The sequence below is a fragment of the Cottoperca gobio genome, chromosome 1 (assembly GCF_900634415.1).
Source record: "Cottoperca gobio chromosome 1, fCotGob3.1, whole genome shotgun sequence".
Taxonomy (NCBI): domain Eukaryota; kingdom Metazoa; phylum Chordata; class Actinopteri; order Perciformes; family Bovichtidae; genus Cottoperca; species Cottoperca gobio.
Genome location: NC_041355.1, coordinates 14,222,559 through 14,238,826, shown reverse-complemented (window position 1 = coordinate 14,238,826; position 16,268 = coordinate 14,222,559). Strand labels below are relative to the sequence as shown.

At 38.8% G+C, this 16,268-nt stretch overlaps 2 protein-coding genes across 2 annotated transcripts; both read right to left on the bottom strand.

The window, feature by feature from the left end:
- Positions 1-2,940: 2,940 nt before the first annotated feature.
- Positions 2,941-11,234, bottom strand: LOC115007503 (putative leucine-rich repeat-containing protein DDB_G0290503). Its single transcript, XM_029430413.1, is given in 4 exon segments — positions 2,941-3,118; positions 8,055-8,224; positions 8,590-9,906; positions 11,216-11,234. Coding segments are annotated over 3 exon segments (1,359 nt in total). The 3' UTR covers positions 2,941-3,118; positions 8,055-8,201.
- Positions 11,235-12,161: 927 nt separating this feature from the next.
- LOC115011649 (CD209 antigen-like protein E) lies at positions 12,162-14,496 on the bottom strand. The gene is given in 7 exon segments (XM_029436826.1): positions 12,162-12,549; positions 12,719-12,758; positions 12,761-12,818; positions 12,986-13,128; positions 13,515-13,571; positions 13,805-13,894; positions 14,283-14,496. Coding segments are annotated over 7 exon segments (657 nt in total). The 5' UTR covers positions 14,404-14,496; the 3' UTR covers positions 12,162-12,401.
- Positions 14,497-16,268: the final 1,772 nt, after the last annotated feature.

Here is a 16,268-nt window from a genome sequence, read left to right as displayed (position 1 = left end):
CAGCTTTATCATTCAAAGGACAACAACTGCATCGTCATATGAGTTTGTTTACTTTCATCAAAAGAGTCAATTCAACACCATGAACTACTGGCCTATAAAGTTGATGTAAAGTTTAATCTGCACATTGTTTAATTGTTTAAGTGTTTGCTAAAAGCAAACCAGAGCTGTACCTATTTTTCACAAAGTGTATTGTGTATATATTGTATGTATGTGTATTCCTGTATTGTGGTAAGTGCATTATTTGATGTGTATTTTATTGGATTTCTGAAAGTTACCAATAGCTTTAAACACTCTTTGCAGCATCAGTTTCATGCTCTGTCCTTATCGCATGAAATCTATTCTTTTACTAAAACAGCATTCTTATATCATACAAACTATATTATTATTATTATTATTATCATTATTATTATTATTATTATTATTATTATTATTATTATTATTATTATTATTATTATGAATACACTTTTATTTAACCAGGTAAGTCCCAATGAGATTTGAAGACACAGTGACACCTCTCTCTATTCTTGAGAGGGACGTCAGCAGCCTATTCAAGAGGCAGAAAGCAGCCGGACCTGATTCTGTCTCTCCTTCCACTTTGAAGCACTGTGCTGATCAGCTGTCTCCAGTGTTGACAGACATTTGTAACACCTCACTGGAGACATGCCACGTGCCAGCATGCTTCAAGGCCTCCGCCATTATCCCTGTCCCCAAAAAAACAAGGACCACAGGACTAAATGACTACAGACCCATCGCCCTGACCTCTGTGGTAATGAAGTCCTTTGAGCGCCTTGTCCTGTCCCACCTCAAAACCATCACAGACCAACTCCTGGACCCCCTGCAGTTCGCATACAGAGCAAACAGGTCTGTAGACGATACTGTCAACATGGCCCTCCACTTCATTCTCCAGCACCTGTACTCCGCAGGAACCTACGCCAGGATCCTGTTTGTGGACTTCAGCTCTGCCTTCAACACCATCATCCCAGCTCTGTTACATGACAAGCTCTCCCAGCTGAGCGTGCCTGACTCCACCTGCAGGTGGATCACAGACTTCCTGTCTGACAGGAGACAGCACGTAAAGCTGGGGAAACATGTCTCTGACTTCGGGACCATCAGTACCGGATCCCCCCAAGGCTGCGTTCTTTCTCCTCTGCTTTTCTCCCTGTACACCAGGGGTGGGAAACCTTTTTCCTATCAAGGGCCTTTTTTTTTACATCCTTCGAGGGCCATATTAATTATTTAACTCATAACCTCTGCAATTGTTTTTAAGACACAGCCCATTCATTTCACAATTAATTTCGCTGTGCAAAAAAGCAACTTTTTTATCAGAAATCCTTTATTAGTCCCACAACGGGGAAATGTATCTTGTCACAGCAAAAGAACATATGAATTAAAAAGGCAGTACACAATAATTAAATAGAATAAAAAATAATATAAGTGGTTGATAGAAAACAAAGTGAATATTGCACAAATGATAAAAAGTGAGTATTGTACATGGCAGTGATAACTGCATAGCAGTGGTGCAATAGTCTGTTCTTGGTGTGGTGGTCTACCTATCTATCTTTCCACGTTTGTATGTTACGCTCTGGAGCAGGGGTGGGCAATTCATTTTTACAAGGGGCCACATGAGAAACCCGAGCTGTGTTGGAGGGCCAAATCAACAATAAATTGAACTTAATTCTGCTCAATATTAATTTTCTCCCATTGTAAAAAGCAGTACATTATATATTTTGATTAGCTGCTACTGGTAATCAAAAGAATAAAGATATTCTCTTCCAATAAATATATAAAATTGTGGAGTGGGTCAAATAGGAAAATACTCCTAGAGAAGTAATAAACAGTAAAAACAATCATTACATCAGTATTTTATTTTTAACATGTTAATCTTCACAAACCAATACTGAATGACTCTACAAAAAGCAATAAGTGCAATAAGTGCTTTTGATGTTTTTCAGTTCACTTTACTTGTTCAGTGAGAAAAATCCAGTCTGTCTTGGGCTTGAACAAGTGCACTGAAATCTGGTTGAATGTCTGAGGTGGATATGCGCAGGACAGCTGACTGGTGATCATCAGTGATAGAGGATCTGTATCTGGATTTGTTGAACTTCATCACTGAGAATGTCTGTTCACATATGTAGGTAGATCCAAAGAGGACCAGAATCTGTGTCAAAGTTCATGATTGATTGGGTGTGGAGGTTACATTTACTTCCTAGAATTGCAGAGGCCTGCAAAAACTATAAAAAAATCAAACAAGTTATGAATAGAGTTAAAAGTCTGCAATCTAAAATAGTTTTTTTTGCAAGAGACACATTTACTGGCAAAGGATGATATTAGAATTAGGAGGAAGTGGACGGGATGTGTGTATTCAGCAACATTTTCTACTCAGACTAGGGGTGTTATGACATTAATTCACAAATCAGTACCATTTCAGGTAACACATTTAATCAAGGACAAGGCATACTTAATTGTACAGGGTACTCTAATAGAAAACTTGAATCTAGTTAACATACATGTATATACCAATAATGATGATCTGAAGTTTTTATACGCTTTCAACATTTACTGGAAATTACATCATAGCAGGGGATTTTCTTTTAAGTTATATTTTTGGGCTTTTTCATGCCTTTATGATAGAGAAGTGCAGATTGTGAAAGGAGAGAGAGAGAGAGAGAAGTGCAGATTGTGAAAGGAGAGAGAGAGAGAGAGAGAGAGAGAGAAGTGCAGATTGTGAAAGGAGAGAGAGAGAGAGAGAGAGAGAGAGAGAGAGAGAGAGAGAACGACATACAGCAAACACCACAGGTCTGACTCGAACCAGTGGCCGCTGTGGGCAAGGACTAAGCCTTTGTATATCGGACGCCTGTGCCACCGGTTGAGCTACCGGGACGCCCTATAGCAGGGGATTTTAATTGTGTATTGGATCCAACAAAGGATCGGTCAGGGGCATAGATAAATCACACACCAAAAGCAGGGAAGTATTACTTAATAATACAATAGATAGGAGGTATATTTAAGGGGTTTCCAGGGAAAGGGTTCGGAGGACAGAGAACATCCTGCTTGTGGAGGCAGAGGGTGAAGTGGGTAGCAGGTAGCAGGCAGGCGGATGGACAGGAAGCCAGGGATCCTGTAGTACAAAAACCAGTAAGAGTTAATACAAAAAACACACAAGCAAATGTACTTGAATCCACAATTCAAGCAGCCAGAGCCGTAAACTACCACTGTAGCTGAGTAGACGATCTAGCGACAAGTGGCTGAAGACTGGGGTTGATATACTGCTAGGTTGATGAGTTAATGGATGGCAGGAGTGAGGCTTGGAGCAGGTGAGTTGACTGAACTGCAATCAAGGGAGAGTGAGGGGGCGACACACCCACAACACAGACACATACACAGAGAGAGAAACAAGCAGGCGATACAGGGAAAACACAAGGAGTGACAGGAGGCGTGGCCGTGACAGCATTAAACAATTACAAATTGAAAGATCCATTATGTCAATACAGAATAATAAGGGAGATAATATAGTCGATCCTATAGAAATAAATGAGACACTCTCCTACCTTACCTAGTATCCCAGCAGAATTCAGATCTAGTCTGGAAGCTGAATTATCATTACAAGAGATCTCTGATGCAATTGATGCCTACCTATAGATATCTACAAAAAGTTTAAATATTAAATACAAACGTGCCTCTTAAATATGTTGTTAGAATCTTTTAAAAATGAAATCCTTACGCCATCACTGAGAGAAGCCTTGATCACATTGTTACCAAAATTAGGGAAACCCTGCAATAGATACGAAAATCTAAGACCAATAAGCCTTCTCAACTCGGACGTAAAGGTGTTGTGTAAAATCCTTGCAAAAAGGCTGGAAGGCCTGCTCCCAGGAATGATTAAGGAAGATCAGAATGGGTTTATTAAGGGGCGCCAAGGGTTTCATAATGTTAGGAGGGTACTGAACATTCTACATAGCCAAAAGGAAATGCCAGATACTGCTCTCTTATCGTTAGATGCCAAGAAGGCATTCGATAGGGTCGAATGGCCATATCTTTATGATGTCCTCGAACGCTTTGGATGTGGTAAATCTTTTTGTAAATGGGTTAAATTGTTGTACACTGACTCTGTTGCAGAAATACTTACAAATAATACAACCTCGAAACCAATTAAGATCCACAAGGGATGCCGTCAGGGTTGTCCTCTATCACCACTTTTGTTTATAATGGCAATAGAACCGCTGGCCATAGCTGTTCGGTCTCATCCAAAGATCTCTGGAATAACTATAGGTCAAAGGGACCACTGTTTAGCTTTATATGCTGATGACGTCATCGTGTTTCTGAGGGACTTGGAGAAATCAATTCCAGTATTATTAGAAGTGATAGGAAAATCTGGTGAATTTTCCAATTACAAAATTAATCTTTCCAAATCTTCCATAATGTTATTGAACTCCAAAGAGAGAAGTAGTCCGACTGCACCAGTCTCCCAGTTTAAAGTTGCAGATCATTTTACATATTTGGGTGTAAAAATAGTGCCCAATATAACAGATGTGGTGATTTCTAATTACGAGCCTATTATGGAATCAATTACCAGCACAATTGATAGATGGAAGCCTATGTTGATCTCTTTAATTGGGAGAATTAATATATTAAAAATGAACATACTCCCCAAGTTGCTGTATCTATTCCAAAACATCCCCCTGCCTCCTCCTCTAAACTTATTTTCAATTTTCAAAATGTTTTAATTTTCTGTGGAACAATAAACGAGCCCACTTGCGCTTAGCCCGCCTGTATTGATCATGTGCATGTGACGTCACGCTTATTTCCCAACCCGGAAGTCAGCCATGTTGGATGTTATACACAACCAAGACGGCGGCCGTTCACGTGTGAGTTGCTGCAACGCAGCGCTTCGTAATTTTCTTTGTATTTAAACATCTAAGATTGAAAGAAAATGCCAAACGTGTGCACAGTGTATAATTGTTGTAATAACGCTACTCGTGACCCAGAGAAACGATTCTTTAGATTTCCTAAAATCATCAAAAACAACGATCCACAAAAGAGGGATGAATTGCTGTCTATCGAACGCCGTAAACTGTGGTTTAGCAACATAACTCATAAGGATTTAAGAAGAAAAAGCACAATTCACCCATGTGTGTAGTGTCCACTTTATATCTGGTAAGAGCTCATGCTAAAGCTATGTTTTCAATGTTTACGTTAAACATTTGTGCTTATGATATACCCGAACACTGGAAGACCTTACTTCTCGTCACCAGGAGAAGCGGCAAAGCTTTATGATAAAACAAAACCCAGATTGGGCGCCAACACAAAAATTAGGACACGAAAAGATCAGGACGAATGCTCATCTCGCAGCATCAAGAAGCAGCAGGACGAAGGAAAGATCTGCCAAGAAAGCAAAATTAGAAGCAGCCCAAACCTCAGTATCTTTGTATCAATATCTTCATTCGATGAATCCACCAGCTTTGTTCTCGTTTTACCTCTGGACTGACTAGGTGTTTTGCTGTCTCTCACCTCACAACCAAGTGTTTTTTGTCGTTTTTTGGCCGAGGTAAAATCCATATCGCTGACTGGTAAATAAGGCACTTTCTTTACATGTGATGGCAGCCATTTGCTCTTTTCTTCTGTGCATGTTTTTGTTTTGCTTATTCTTGAGCCTACTTCACTTGCGAAAAGCAAAGCATCAATGTGAGAACATGCTTCGCTTAATCCAGCCATACAATCACAGTGTGCGAGGATAACATCGCCGCTCTTCTCACTCACAAACCACGGCTTGAGCGGTGTATCTCGAGCTCTTTGAGAGTGATTTACACAGGCATGGACGACCACCCTGTCATTTTTTAGTGGTTTGGTAAGAAGACTACCAACCCAGCCAGAAACAAAGACATTATAAGCATCTACGCTCTTGTATGCCTTCATTTGTGCGTTGGTTGCCCACAACGTTTGTAGCACAAGGTAGTTCACAATATCAGGATATTCAATCGGCGGTAATGACTCCAAATCCTCAATATAATCCGACGGCTTTAGCGTGTACGGGTCACGGCCGCAAATTTTGACTTTTTCTCTGAATCTTGCCTTTGCAGAGGACTCCAGAGAGTCACAATACTTTGAAGAAGTTGTAGAGTTGTATTATTGTTCGCTTTAGACGCCATTGTTGATTTGTATACCAGCCAACATGGCGTCGTACGCATACGTCACACAGTTTTGTCACGTATTTGCACACGAAGAATATGCCCTATGATAGAGGGGTCCTTGCGTGTCCTAATCCTCTCTGGTACTACTGGGCAATTCAGCTAAGGAGTATGCTGTTTTATTTTACAAACGAAAACCTCCCTGCCTGGAGAGAGATGGAATCCCGATTTTTAGAGCTATCTCTTCCCATGTATTTGTACTCAACTAGTCTTAAGAAACTTACACAAAAACCCACTAACCCTATCACTAATTTTAAATGTGGACAATCCAAAGGAACGTTTTTCCATTGTGTTTGGGAGTGTACCAAGATAAAAACGTTTTGGGAAGAGGTTAAATGTATGATAGAAGAGATTTTACCATTAAAGTTAAGCATGGAGCCCAGGCTTGTTTTGTTAGGGTGTTACCCAAAAGAACACAACATAAGGAAGAAAGAACAAATATTTTTAAATTTATGTCTGCTACAGGCAAAACGCATGATAGCACTTTCATGGAAAAATGTAAACAGTCCAAGTATTGGTAAATGGCTAAAAGAACTGTCTGCATGTGTCTCACTCTGGGTCAGCAACTTGGAGATGATTAGTGTTCCTATGTTGGGAGAAGGATGGAAGTCTTTCATATCTGCCTACATGTTTGTATATTTCCTTACATAGTCTACCCACATGTTTGTGTAGTTAATTGAATTTATATATGTTATGTGTGCAACTTTTAATGTACTTCATTTTGTTATATCTTGGATGTGGATGGTTTTGTACTGTCTTATGTAGTATGCTATACTTATGCTAAAAAACAATAAAGAAAGTATTAAAAAATCTGCAATATTTATCATTGTAAATGGCATTATGTGCTGTACAAGTAGTCTACAAAAGCTCGACAGGCTACAGATTGAGATTCGCCATCACTCAATTTGAAATCACATTAGGAAGGCATCTTTTAATGGCAGGAACCTGTTTCAATGTACATATGGGCAAGTGAGTAGAGTTTTTAGACAGAAGAACCTAAGTGGGACAAAATAATTATATGTTTTATGCTTTGTACACGTTATTGTTCATCATTTTATAAACTGTATTGTCTTCTCTGTGCCTTTTTTACACTCACCTTGAAAGTTTTGTTTTGAAAATTGTTGGCATCGATGTAAAACTAAGCTTTATGATTTACATCAGGGGTGGGGAACCGTATACGGCCAGCGAGGCCATTTGATCCGACCCCCGAGGTCATTCGTAAAACGCACGCAAAATCCACTCGCAAAAAAAACTAGACGGCAATAGTTTTAATGGGGGACTGACTGTTTTTCCTGGCCAAAGTCAGGGTCCTTGAACACAACACGAGCGTGGTCACGTCATGTCAAAAAACTTCAATTCTAAACGAGACTGTCATTAACATCAGTGAACGCAGCACGGCGTGTGTAAAACACAAAAGAAAGCTGGATGTGGAATGTCGCACTTTCCAGGAGAAATAATCTCGAGCGTCATTACTGCACAAAACATGCCGAACTGCACGAGCTGAAAGGACGAGTGCGTTTGGATAAAGTTGACGCTCTTCGGCGGAGTTTGGCCCAACAAGCAGCTCTCTGCAGAGCGGAACATGAAAACATGGAAAGATAGAGAGGTAGACCACCGCACCAAGAACAGACTGTTCCACCACTGCTGTGCAATTATCACTGCCATGTGCAATACTCACTTTATTTTCTATCAACCACTTGGTACTTTATTTATTTTTTATTCTATTTCATTATTGTGTACTGCCTTTTTACTTCATATGTTCTTTTGCTGTGACAAGATACATTTCCCCGTTGTGGGACTAATAAAGGATTGTTTTCTGATAAAACGAAAAGATACATGGATAAAAAAAAAGTTGCTTTTTAACATCACCTGAGTTAAGCTTTTTTGTTGAGTCGCCTCTTTGCAAAATGCTCTCTGGTAAGCAATGATGCAGTGTATATGTCTACAGCCTTCATTGTGAAAGATAGGTACAACTCAAGCGCGATCCTCTTCCTTTGTGTGCAGTAAATCGAGCCTTCATTTTCCTGGGATATAACAACCTGGAGGCAGACAGAAAGTAAAGGCGAGGGAACCAATCTAAACCCTGATGGTGTCGCTATTACATTACATTGTGCAATCAACATTTACTTCATAATGATAAGTTAAAGCAAAACACTTTTCTATTGCCACTTTAAGTCCTTACACTAACACTCATTTCAACACCTTTCATTGCTTACACTATATTTTGACCCTTTATCCCTTCACTACCATTCTTCCTACCATCACGCTCCTTCTTTGCTTCGTCACATAAAGTTAAGCCTGTTTAGCTCCCAGCTCTACATGAAGCAATACAGCTCAGCTTCTCAGCTTCTCAGAATCCAGCAATCTTATCCCCGTTCCTCCAGAAATGTAATTCTCTACTTACCTCTCTCTCTCTGAAGATCATTTATGTCTTTGGTCAGGGCTTCAAATCTCTCTTGCAGCTTGTCTTTCTCTTCAGTCAGGTTGTTGTATCTGGTCTGTAACTGGTCTTTCTCTTCAGTCAGGTTGTTGTAACTGGTCTGTAACTGGTCTTTCTCTTCAGTCAGGTTGTTGTATCTGGTCTGTAACTGGTCTTTCTCTTCAGTCAGGTTGTTGTAACTGGTCTGTAACTGGTCTTTCTCTTCAGTCAGGTTGTTGTATCTGGTCTGTAACTGGTCTTTCTCTTCAGTCAGGTTGTTGTAACTGGTCTGTAACTGGTCTTTCTCTTTAGTCAGGTTGTTGTAACTGGTCTGTAACTGGTCTTTCTCTTTAGTCAGGTTGTTGTATCTGGTCTGTAACTGGTCTTTCTCTTTAGTCAGGTTGTTGTATCTGGTCTGTAACTGGTCTTTCTCTTTAGTCAGGTTGTTGTATCTGGTCTGTAACTGGTCTTTCTCTTTAGTCAGGTTGTTGTATCTGGTCTGTAACTAGTCTTTCTCTTTAGTCAGGTTGTTGTAACTGGTCTGTAACTCGTCTTTCTCTTCAGTCAGGTTGTTGTAACGGGTCTGTAACTGGTCTTTCTCTTTAGTCAGGTTGTTGTAACTGGTCTGTAACTGGTCTTTCTCTTTAGTCAGGTTGTTGTATCTGGTCTGTAACTGGTCTTTCTCTTTAGTCAGGTTGTTGTATCTGGTCTGTAACTCGTCTTTCTCTTCAGTCAGGTTGTTGTATCTGGTCTGTAACTGGTCTTTCTCTTTGGTCAGGTTGTTGTATCTGGTCTGTAACTGGTCTTTCTCTTTAGTCAGGTTGTTGTATCTGGTCTGTAACTCGTCTTTCTCTTCAGTCAGGTTGTTGTATCTGGTCTGTAACTCGTCTTTCTCTTTAGTCAGGTTGTTGTATCTGGTCTGTAACTCGTCTTTCTCTTCAGTCAGGTTGTTGTATCTGGTCTGTAACTCGTCTTTCTCTTCAGTCAGGTTGTTGTGTCTGGTCTGTAACTCGTCTTTCTCTTCAGTCAGGTTGTTGTGTCTGGTCTGTAACTCGTCTTTCTCTTCAGTCAGGTTGTTGTGTCTGGTCTGTAACTGGTCTTTCTCTTCAGTCAGGTTGTTGTGTCTGGTCTGTAACTGGTCTTTCTCTTTAGTCAGGTTGTTGTATTTGGTCTGTAACTCGTCTTTCTCTTTAGTCAGGTTGTTGTGTCTGGTCTGTAACTCGTCTTTCTCTTCAGTCAGGTTGTTGTAACTGCTGTGTAACAGGATAATGTTTGTTTCCCTCTCAGAGTTGCTCTTGGTGACTGTGTTTGACACATAAACAAACAAATAAAAACCACTATCAACCAATATTGAGTTATTTGTGTTTTTGCAGCATGCTAACTAAAGTACTCACAGATGCAAACCAGAGTTATGAGTCCAGCCAGAAGGAGAAGACACAACAGACCCAGACACACTGCAGCAGCTCTGCAGGAGTTCTTCTTCACTTCTTCAGCACCTGAAGGTAAAATGCAATGTTTGTCATTTGCTTGTTCGTATTTCAATGTCAAATAAAATAAAGTCAAGTCAGCATTTAAGTTTTAGCTTCTCATAGTAAACACACTGAAATACAAAGAGGTGCTTGGATAGAGTTACCAAGAGTAGGGGGGTTTGTGAATGTAATCATGTTGAAAAGAGCAAAACTCACCCATTGAAATTCAACAATCCAAAAGTAATGAATGATATTCGACATTTTTTATATTCAAGCATACATCTGCATAGCTGTGTATGTAATTTCTTTCTATATTAACAGTCCCTCGCTGTTTGGCTCTCTCCACATTATTGTTTTTAAGTTTTTGTAAACCTTGAGACAAGTTTTCGATATAGTCTTTAATGTGTGTGTGCCTGTGTGTAAAATATGTAGTGTACATGTAATGTGTTTATTACCTGAGGGTGCAGTTCCAGTTCTGTTTGGCCCCAGAGTGAGGAGAGACACATTTTCATAAATACTTTCTGATATGTTTATCTTCCTTTTCCTCTGGCTGTGACAACCTGATGGTCTCTCTACATTAACATAGATGGACATCTCATCCATGACGTCCGCTGAACTGACGGTGCAGTTTGGTCCTGTGTTGCCTGAAGCCATCAAAGTCTGTAGTGTCTGCTTTTGAAATGCATCATTTTGAACTTTGTACTGAGTAACTATAACTTATAAAAGAGACAGTTTCTCTTTACGCATGTTTTTCTCACATCATCAGGAAACTGAGGGCTGGTGGTGTGAAACATTTTAGGTGACCACCTTTACTTTATAAGTTGCAACTGCAATGGTGCTTTCCATTGTGGTTTGTGGTATGTTGCAAAACCTCTTGAATGTCACAGTTAATACAACTATCTGTCTGTAGACTGAAAGATAGATGTGGTCAGAAGGTCAGTATTCAGCTGTAGCACGCACTTCGTTAATCTTTCTATTTCCAACATGACACCCGTTTGAAAATGGCAACCAGACATATAAACTGTTACACAACTGAACTTATTTGAAGAATAGTTCCACGACAGCTTTCAGTGAATTATTATTTTAACAAAAAGCCCCAATATTCAAAATTATTTTCCAATAGCAAACTCTTGCATGTGTACCTTCCCTCATCTGAATCATTCCATCACAGCTTATTGATTCATTTGAGTCACTTCTTCAGCGCAAGTCGCAGAATTTAACAAGCCATTTATTGTGCAGAGGCTAGATTACATGTTATTAGTATTCCTCTCCTCCCCAAACATAAAACCAAGCAATCATCTCACTCATATTAACAGATTTATTATCAGACGAGGACAGTAGAAATGTTGGTAAATTAATTGGCCATCCATTGTATTATCAGGGTTTAGAGCATCTGTGGAAATAGCACTTTAAACATACGTCTAGCTCAGTTGTTATTATCTCCATAAAGACATGAGTACAGCTTAGGTTACTCCATGCATTGCTTTCACTTTTCAGTAACATTATACATACAAATAACCTGGTGTGATTGTTTTCTTGTAAACAAACAAACATTTACATGCACTGAGTGTATCATTGAGGTTTAACATATGTGTTGAGTACATTTCTTTCCTGATAAAACACGTGTAAAGCTGCATTGTTTGCATTCATGTTCTCGAGCACATCTACATCTGTATTTGTAAATGTGTGCGCTGTACACAAAACAGGGAACCAGTCATAAAGAAAACGTCTCCGTAACATTACTAGAGGTCAAAAACCCAGACACAGGTTACATTTAGGCCATCCCTCAAACAAAACCCGCCTGTTTGCTATCCTGGCTTCAAAATGGTGGAACGACCTCCCCATTGATGTCAGGACAGCAGACAGTCCTCACACCTTCCATCGCAGACTGAAAACTCACCTGTTTCGACTGCACCTCGGCGAATGAAGAAACAGATTAACTGTTCTTTGTATGTTGCACTTATATTGGTTTGGCTTATTCATAGCTAATAGTTGAATTTGTATTCTATTGTTTCTGTATGTTGCTCTTATGTTGTTGCACTTCAAACTGGCTTATTTGACGACAGTGTTCACTTACACGATTGTACCTATTTGAATCTATTGTACTTACAAGATTCTTGCTGTTCGGAGTTGTATATCCATGATTGTTTTCACTTTTTGTAAGTCGCTTTGGACAAAAGCGTCAGCTAAATGAACTGTAATGTAATGTACATGTAATTACATCATTCCTCCATTCAAAATCCAAGTCATAGATTTGAGAAATGTGAATTTGTGCATTCAGATTAAACATGAAGTGAATTTAAACTATTAAGGGTTTAATGTGTTGAGTTATAAAGCTAACATCTTTTCACAGATCCAGAAGTTTTGATCCCCACATTGTATATCATTCCAGCTGTTCTCAGTTTCAAAGAACCTTATTTCTACACAGTCCTCGGTATTGCCTTCAAAATTGTTTGGCTCCTCAGGCCCCCAGTAGCTGAAACCAAAAGACAAATAATCTTTAAACAAAGAACACAACGGAAGAAGCATCTGATGGACAGGTTTAAGTGGCAATATTAAATATAGATTGATTTAGTAATTCAACATCTACAAGAAACTTTTAGTTTCATTTTATGTTATTTGAAAATAAAAACTAATGTGTGAACCTTTTGGTCAGCGGAGTGCCATCCACCCATTTCCACGTGTCTTTGTTTTTTGTGGTGTCAGTCCAATCCACGTGTTCTTGTGGAATTGTCTTGTAAAATCCTTGTTTGCAGAGAAAAACAGTAATCATCACTAATCAATAGAAATAGACTTGATTTAAATCCCGCCACACAGGTGGCCTCACATTCATTACATGTTTCACTCTGTCACTAATTATTGTCGCTCTTAACCTCAAACTCTTTCTCCTTCACACATTAATACACACACACCTGCTCTTCTTTGCTGTTGATAATCACCAGGTCTGCTCCTCTCTGCAGACAGTCAGCTCTGCTTTCATGCCAAGTTTTCCTGATATAAGAAATGTAATAGAAACTGGGACGGATATACACCCAGCCTTGTTGGAAATAGTGATCTGTTATGGATTACAACAAAGAGAACCATGATATAGCATGAATTACCACATGTGATTGTGAGAATTTACCAATTTAAAAAGTTATTATGAATTGATTAATTAAAATTGAATACAAATGATGCATTATAAAGCGCAAAGAAAAGATGATAAAAATGGTAAGTGATTTTATTTTGGTGAGTTTTTCCTTATCCGCTGCAAGAGTTTAAGGACAGAAGGTTTCAGAAGCCCCCTGAGCCAAATTTGTCATTTGGGATATTGGGCTGTATAAATCAAACTTGATTGACTGATCAATTGATTGATAATTCTATGTACATGTCCTCAGTCTTTAAATGCTGAATTAAAAATTACATTACTCATTATTTGTACATTTCATTCCTAATACTGACCAAAGTTAATCAGTTCCCTCTTGTCAGTCTCTTGAGTCAGGTTTGTGCAACTGGCGTCTGAAAGAGCAGAAACATTTCATTGAGAAATCATGTGTCAAGAATTACAATACATTAAATCAACAATTTTGTCCAGAAGCACTGAAGTGATCTAAAATTATATTTTGATAGAAAATATACTTACAAACCACTCAAATAAAGTGTAATATCTTTTAAAGGCAATTATTAAACTGCGGTGGTAACCACATGTTCTGGTCTTATGAGAATGTGGAGACAGTTTAAAAAACACTCACCGATAGTGAGATGCAGCGAAATGTTGAGAGCAACTTGTAGGATACACAGGAGTCCAAAGCTCACAGCAACCAGTCTGTACAGTTTTCTCCCTGTGAAAAGAAATCAGACAGACGTACTCACGTAATAAGTGCCCGGCAGCCCGAGACAAGAAGCAGATTTATCGTCATTTTGCGCTGTTTGCATTTTGGGATGACCGTATGAGCGTCAATTGTATCTGAGTTTACTCAAATGTGTGCAGACCAAAGTCTGGCAGCACATTATAAACGTTATGTACATGCAAGTCAAACAAGGACGTAGCACGTATAAACTGACAGATCAATAATATTTGAATACATTTTCACATACACTTGGAGAAATGGATTCTTACTGAATCTTTCTTTGAATTCTGAATTATACATTCTCAAATTAAAACTTTTATTTTTTTAACTAACTTTTAGGGTAAATGTTAAAATGTTGAAAACTGGTTTTCTGTCTTACCAGGCACTGCAGCAGTCCCTCCAGCACAGCTGTGTAGGGAGTTAGTCCTGGCTGAAGCGTCAGGTAGATTTACATAGTCCATGGTGATCTCAGATTCCTTGTTATGGACAAACCTCGCCATATTTTACCCACTGACTGGAGAGTGACAATGGAGATGGAGAATGTGTTTTCTTTAGAATGACACTGATGAGTAATCCACTTCTTCTTTCACATGTTCTTCTTCTTTTAAACAACTTCTTCATTCTAAATTCTTTGACCGCTTCACAGGCTTAGACTGCCGGGGGACACCTCCCTGCTCTCTTCCTTCTCTTCCTCTCTCTCCTCCCCTCCCTCTCTATCTGTATGCATTTATGTAAATGTGGGTTACTAACTCATCATCCGGGGCATCATCCCCGGAGTTTCTGTGTCTCATGTGGCAGGTTGCCACTGATAAAGTTTAAATCAGGATCAGGAATCGTGGCTGCGCCTGCTGCCCTGGTCCTGCTGGACACCGGGAAGCCTTATTGACATTTTCCTGGATTCAACCATACTTTCTCTTTTTCAACACAACATAATTTCTGTCAAATGTTGTATTTGTACTATGTTGTTTATCCTGTACACACGACATCTATTGCACGTCTGTCCGTCCTGGGAGAGGGATCCCTCCTCAGTTGCTCTCTGAGGTTTCTTCAATTTTTCCCCCTTTAATTTTGGGGTTTCTTTTAGGAAGTTTTTCCTTGTGCGATGCGAGGGTCTAAGGACAGAGGGTGTCGCAACCTGTACAGTCTGTAAAGCACACTGAGACAAATGTGTAATTTGTGATATTGGGCTATATAAATACATTTGATTTGATTATTTGATTTGATTCTCCAGCCAGAACTTAATCACCTGCGGAGTTGAAGATCTTCACACGTCAAAGAGACCTTCAATTTCTTTAGTTTTAAAGTCGATTCTGTGTTGAGTTATTTTCGCAAAGCAAAGTTTTTGTCACTTAACAAAATGGTCATAGAGTTTAATCTACACTTTTGGGTCAAACTCTTTGAGACAAGGTTATTTTTATATAATTGTCTTCCTTGATAAGATTTATGAATTATGAATGAACTTCTACAAATGAACTGAGCAGAATAATCTTTTCATCATTTGTTTCTTTAATATTACAAAACTATTACATGTACAAAAAGTGTACTGCTTAACTCTCTAATACTTCATAAGCCCTCTGGTCACTTTGAGTCTGAGCAATTAAAAATATTTAATTTTTAAACACAAAATGTCATCACTGAGCTGTGGTCATGAATAGAAAATGTGCAACATTGTTGCCAAATTTTTCTGTTTTCTGACACGAAGCAGAAGTGTGCCACAACAAATGATGGTTATCAGTTATGAAGCATTTGCCAAAGATTTTTTCAGGTATCTTATCTCTGAGTGCTTTTTGTATCTACCCTCCATCTGTCTCCTGTCGTAGATATAAACTATAACCAAGACTTGCAATTTGGGAGAAGAAAGAAAAGGAAGTTCTTAAAATTATTGCTCAGAGTTCAATGTCAAGCTCACACCGTGTTAAAGGAAGCGAAATCATGATTCATTTAAAACATTTGAGTTTATTCACTCTGGTTACTGGAGCACAGAGTGCCATCAACAATTTAACAGTTGTGCATATGGTAGTTTTATCTAAGCTACTAAAGCTGGGACCAGATGTGTTAAAAACATTACAGCTAACACATTAAAATGACCCATAAAGCACAATTATTAAAACTCACCAAGATCTGCACAAATGCACATTCCCAACAGTTTTTGGAAATTACATTTCAGTTCATTTAGCTAACGCTTTTGTCCAAAGCAACTTACAAAAAGTAAAATCACTAAACACACTTCTCTATAGTAGACAGAATTCTAACATGATGTCAATTATAAGTGTCTTGAGATTACTTATTATGATTTGGCGCTATGTATACAGTAAATATACATTTCTATGAACCAACTGATCAAATACACCACTTAGTTGTTTAC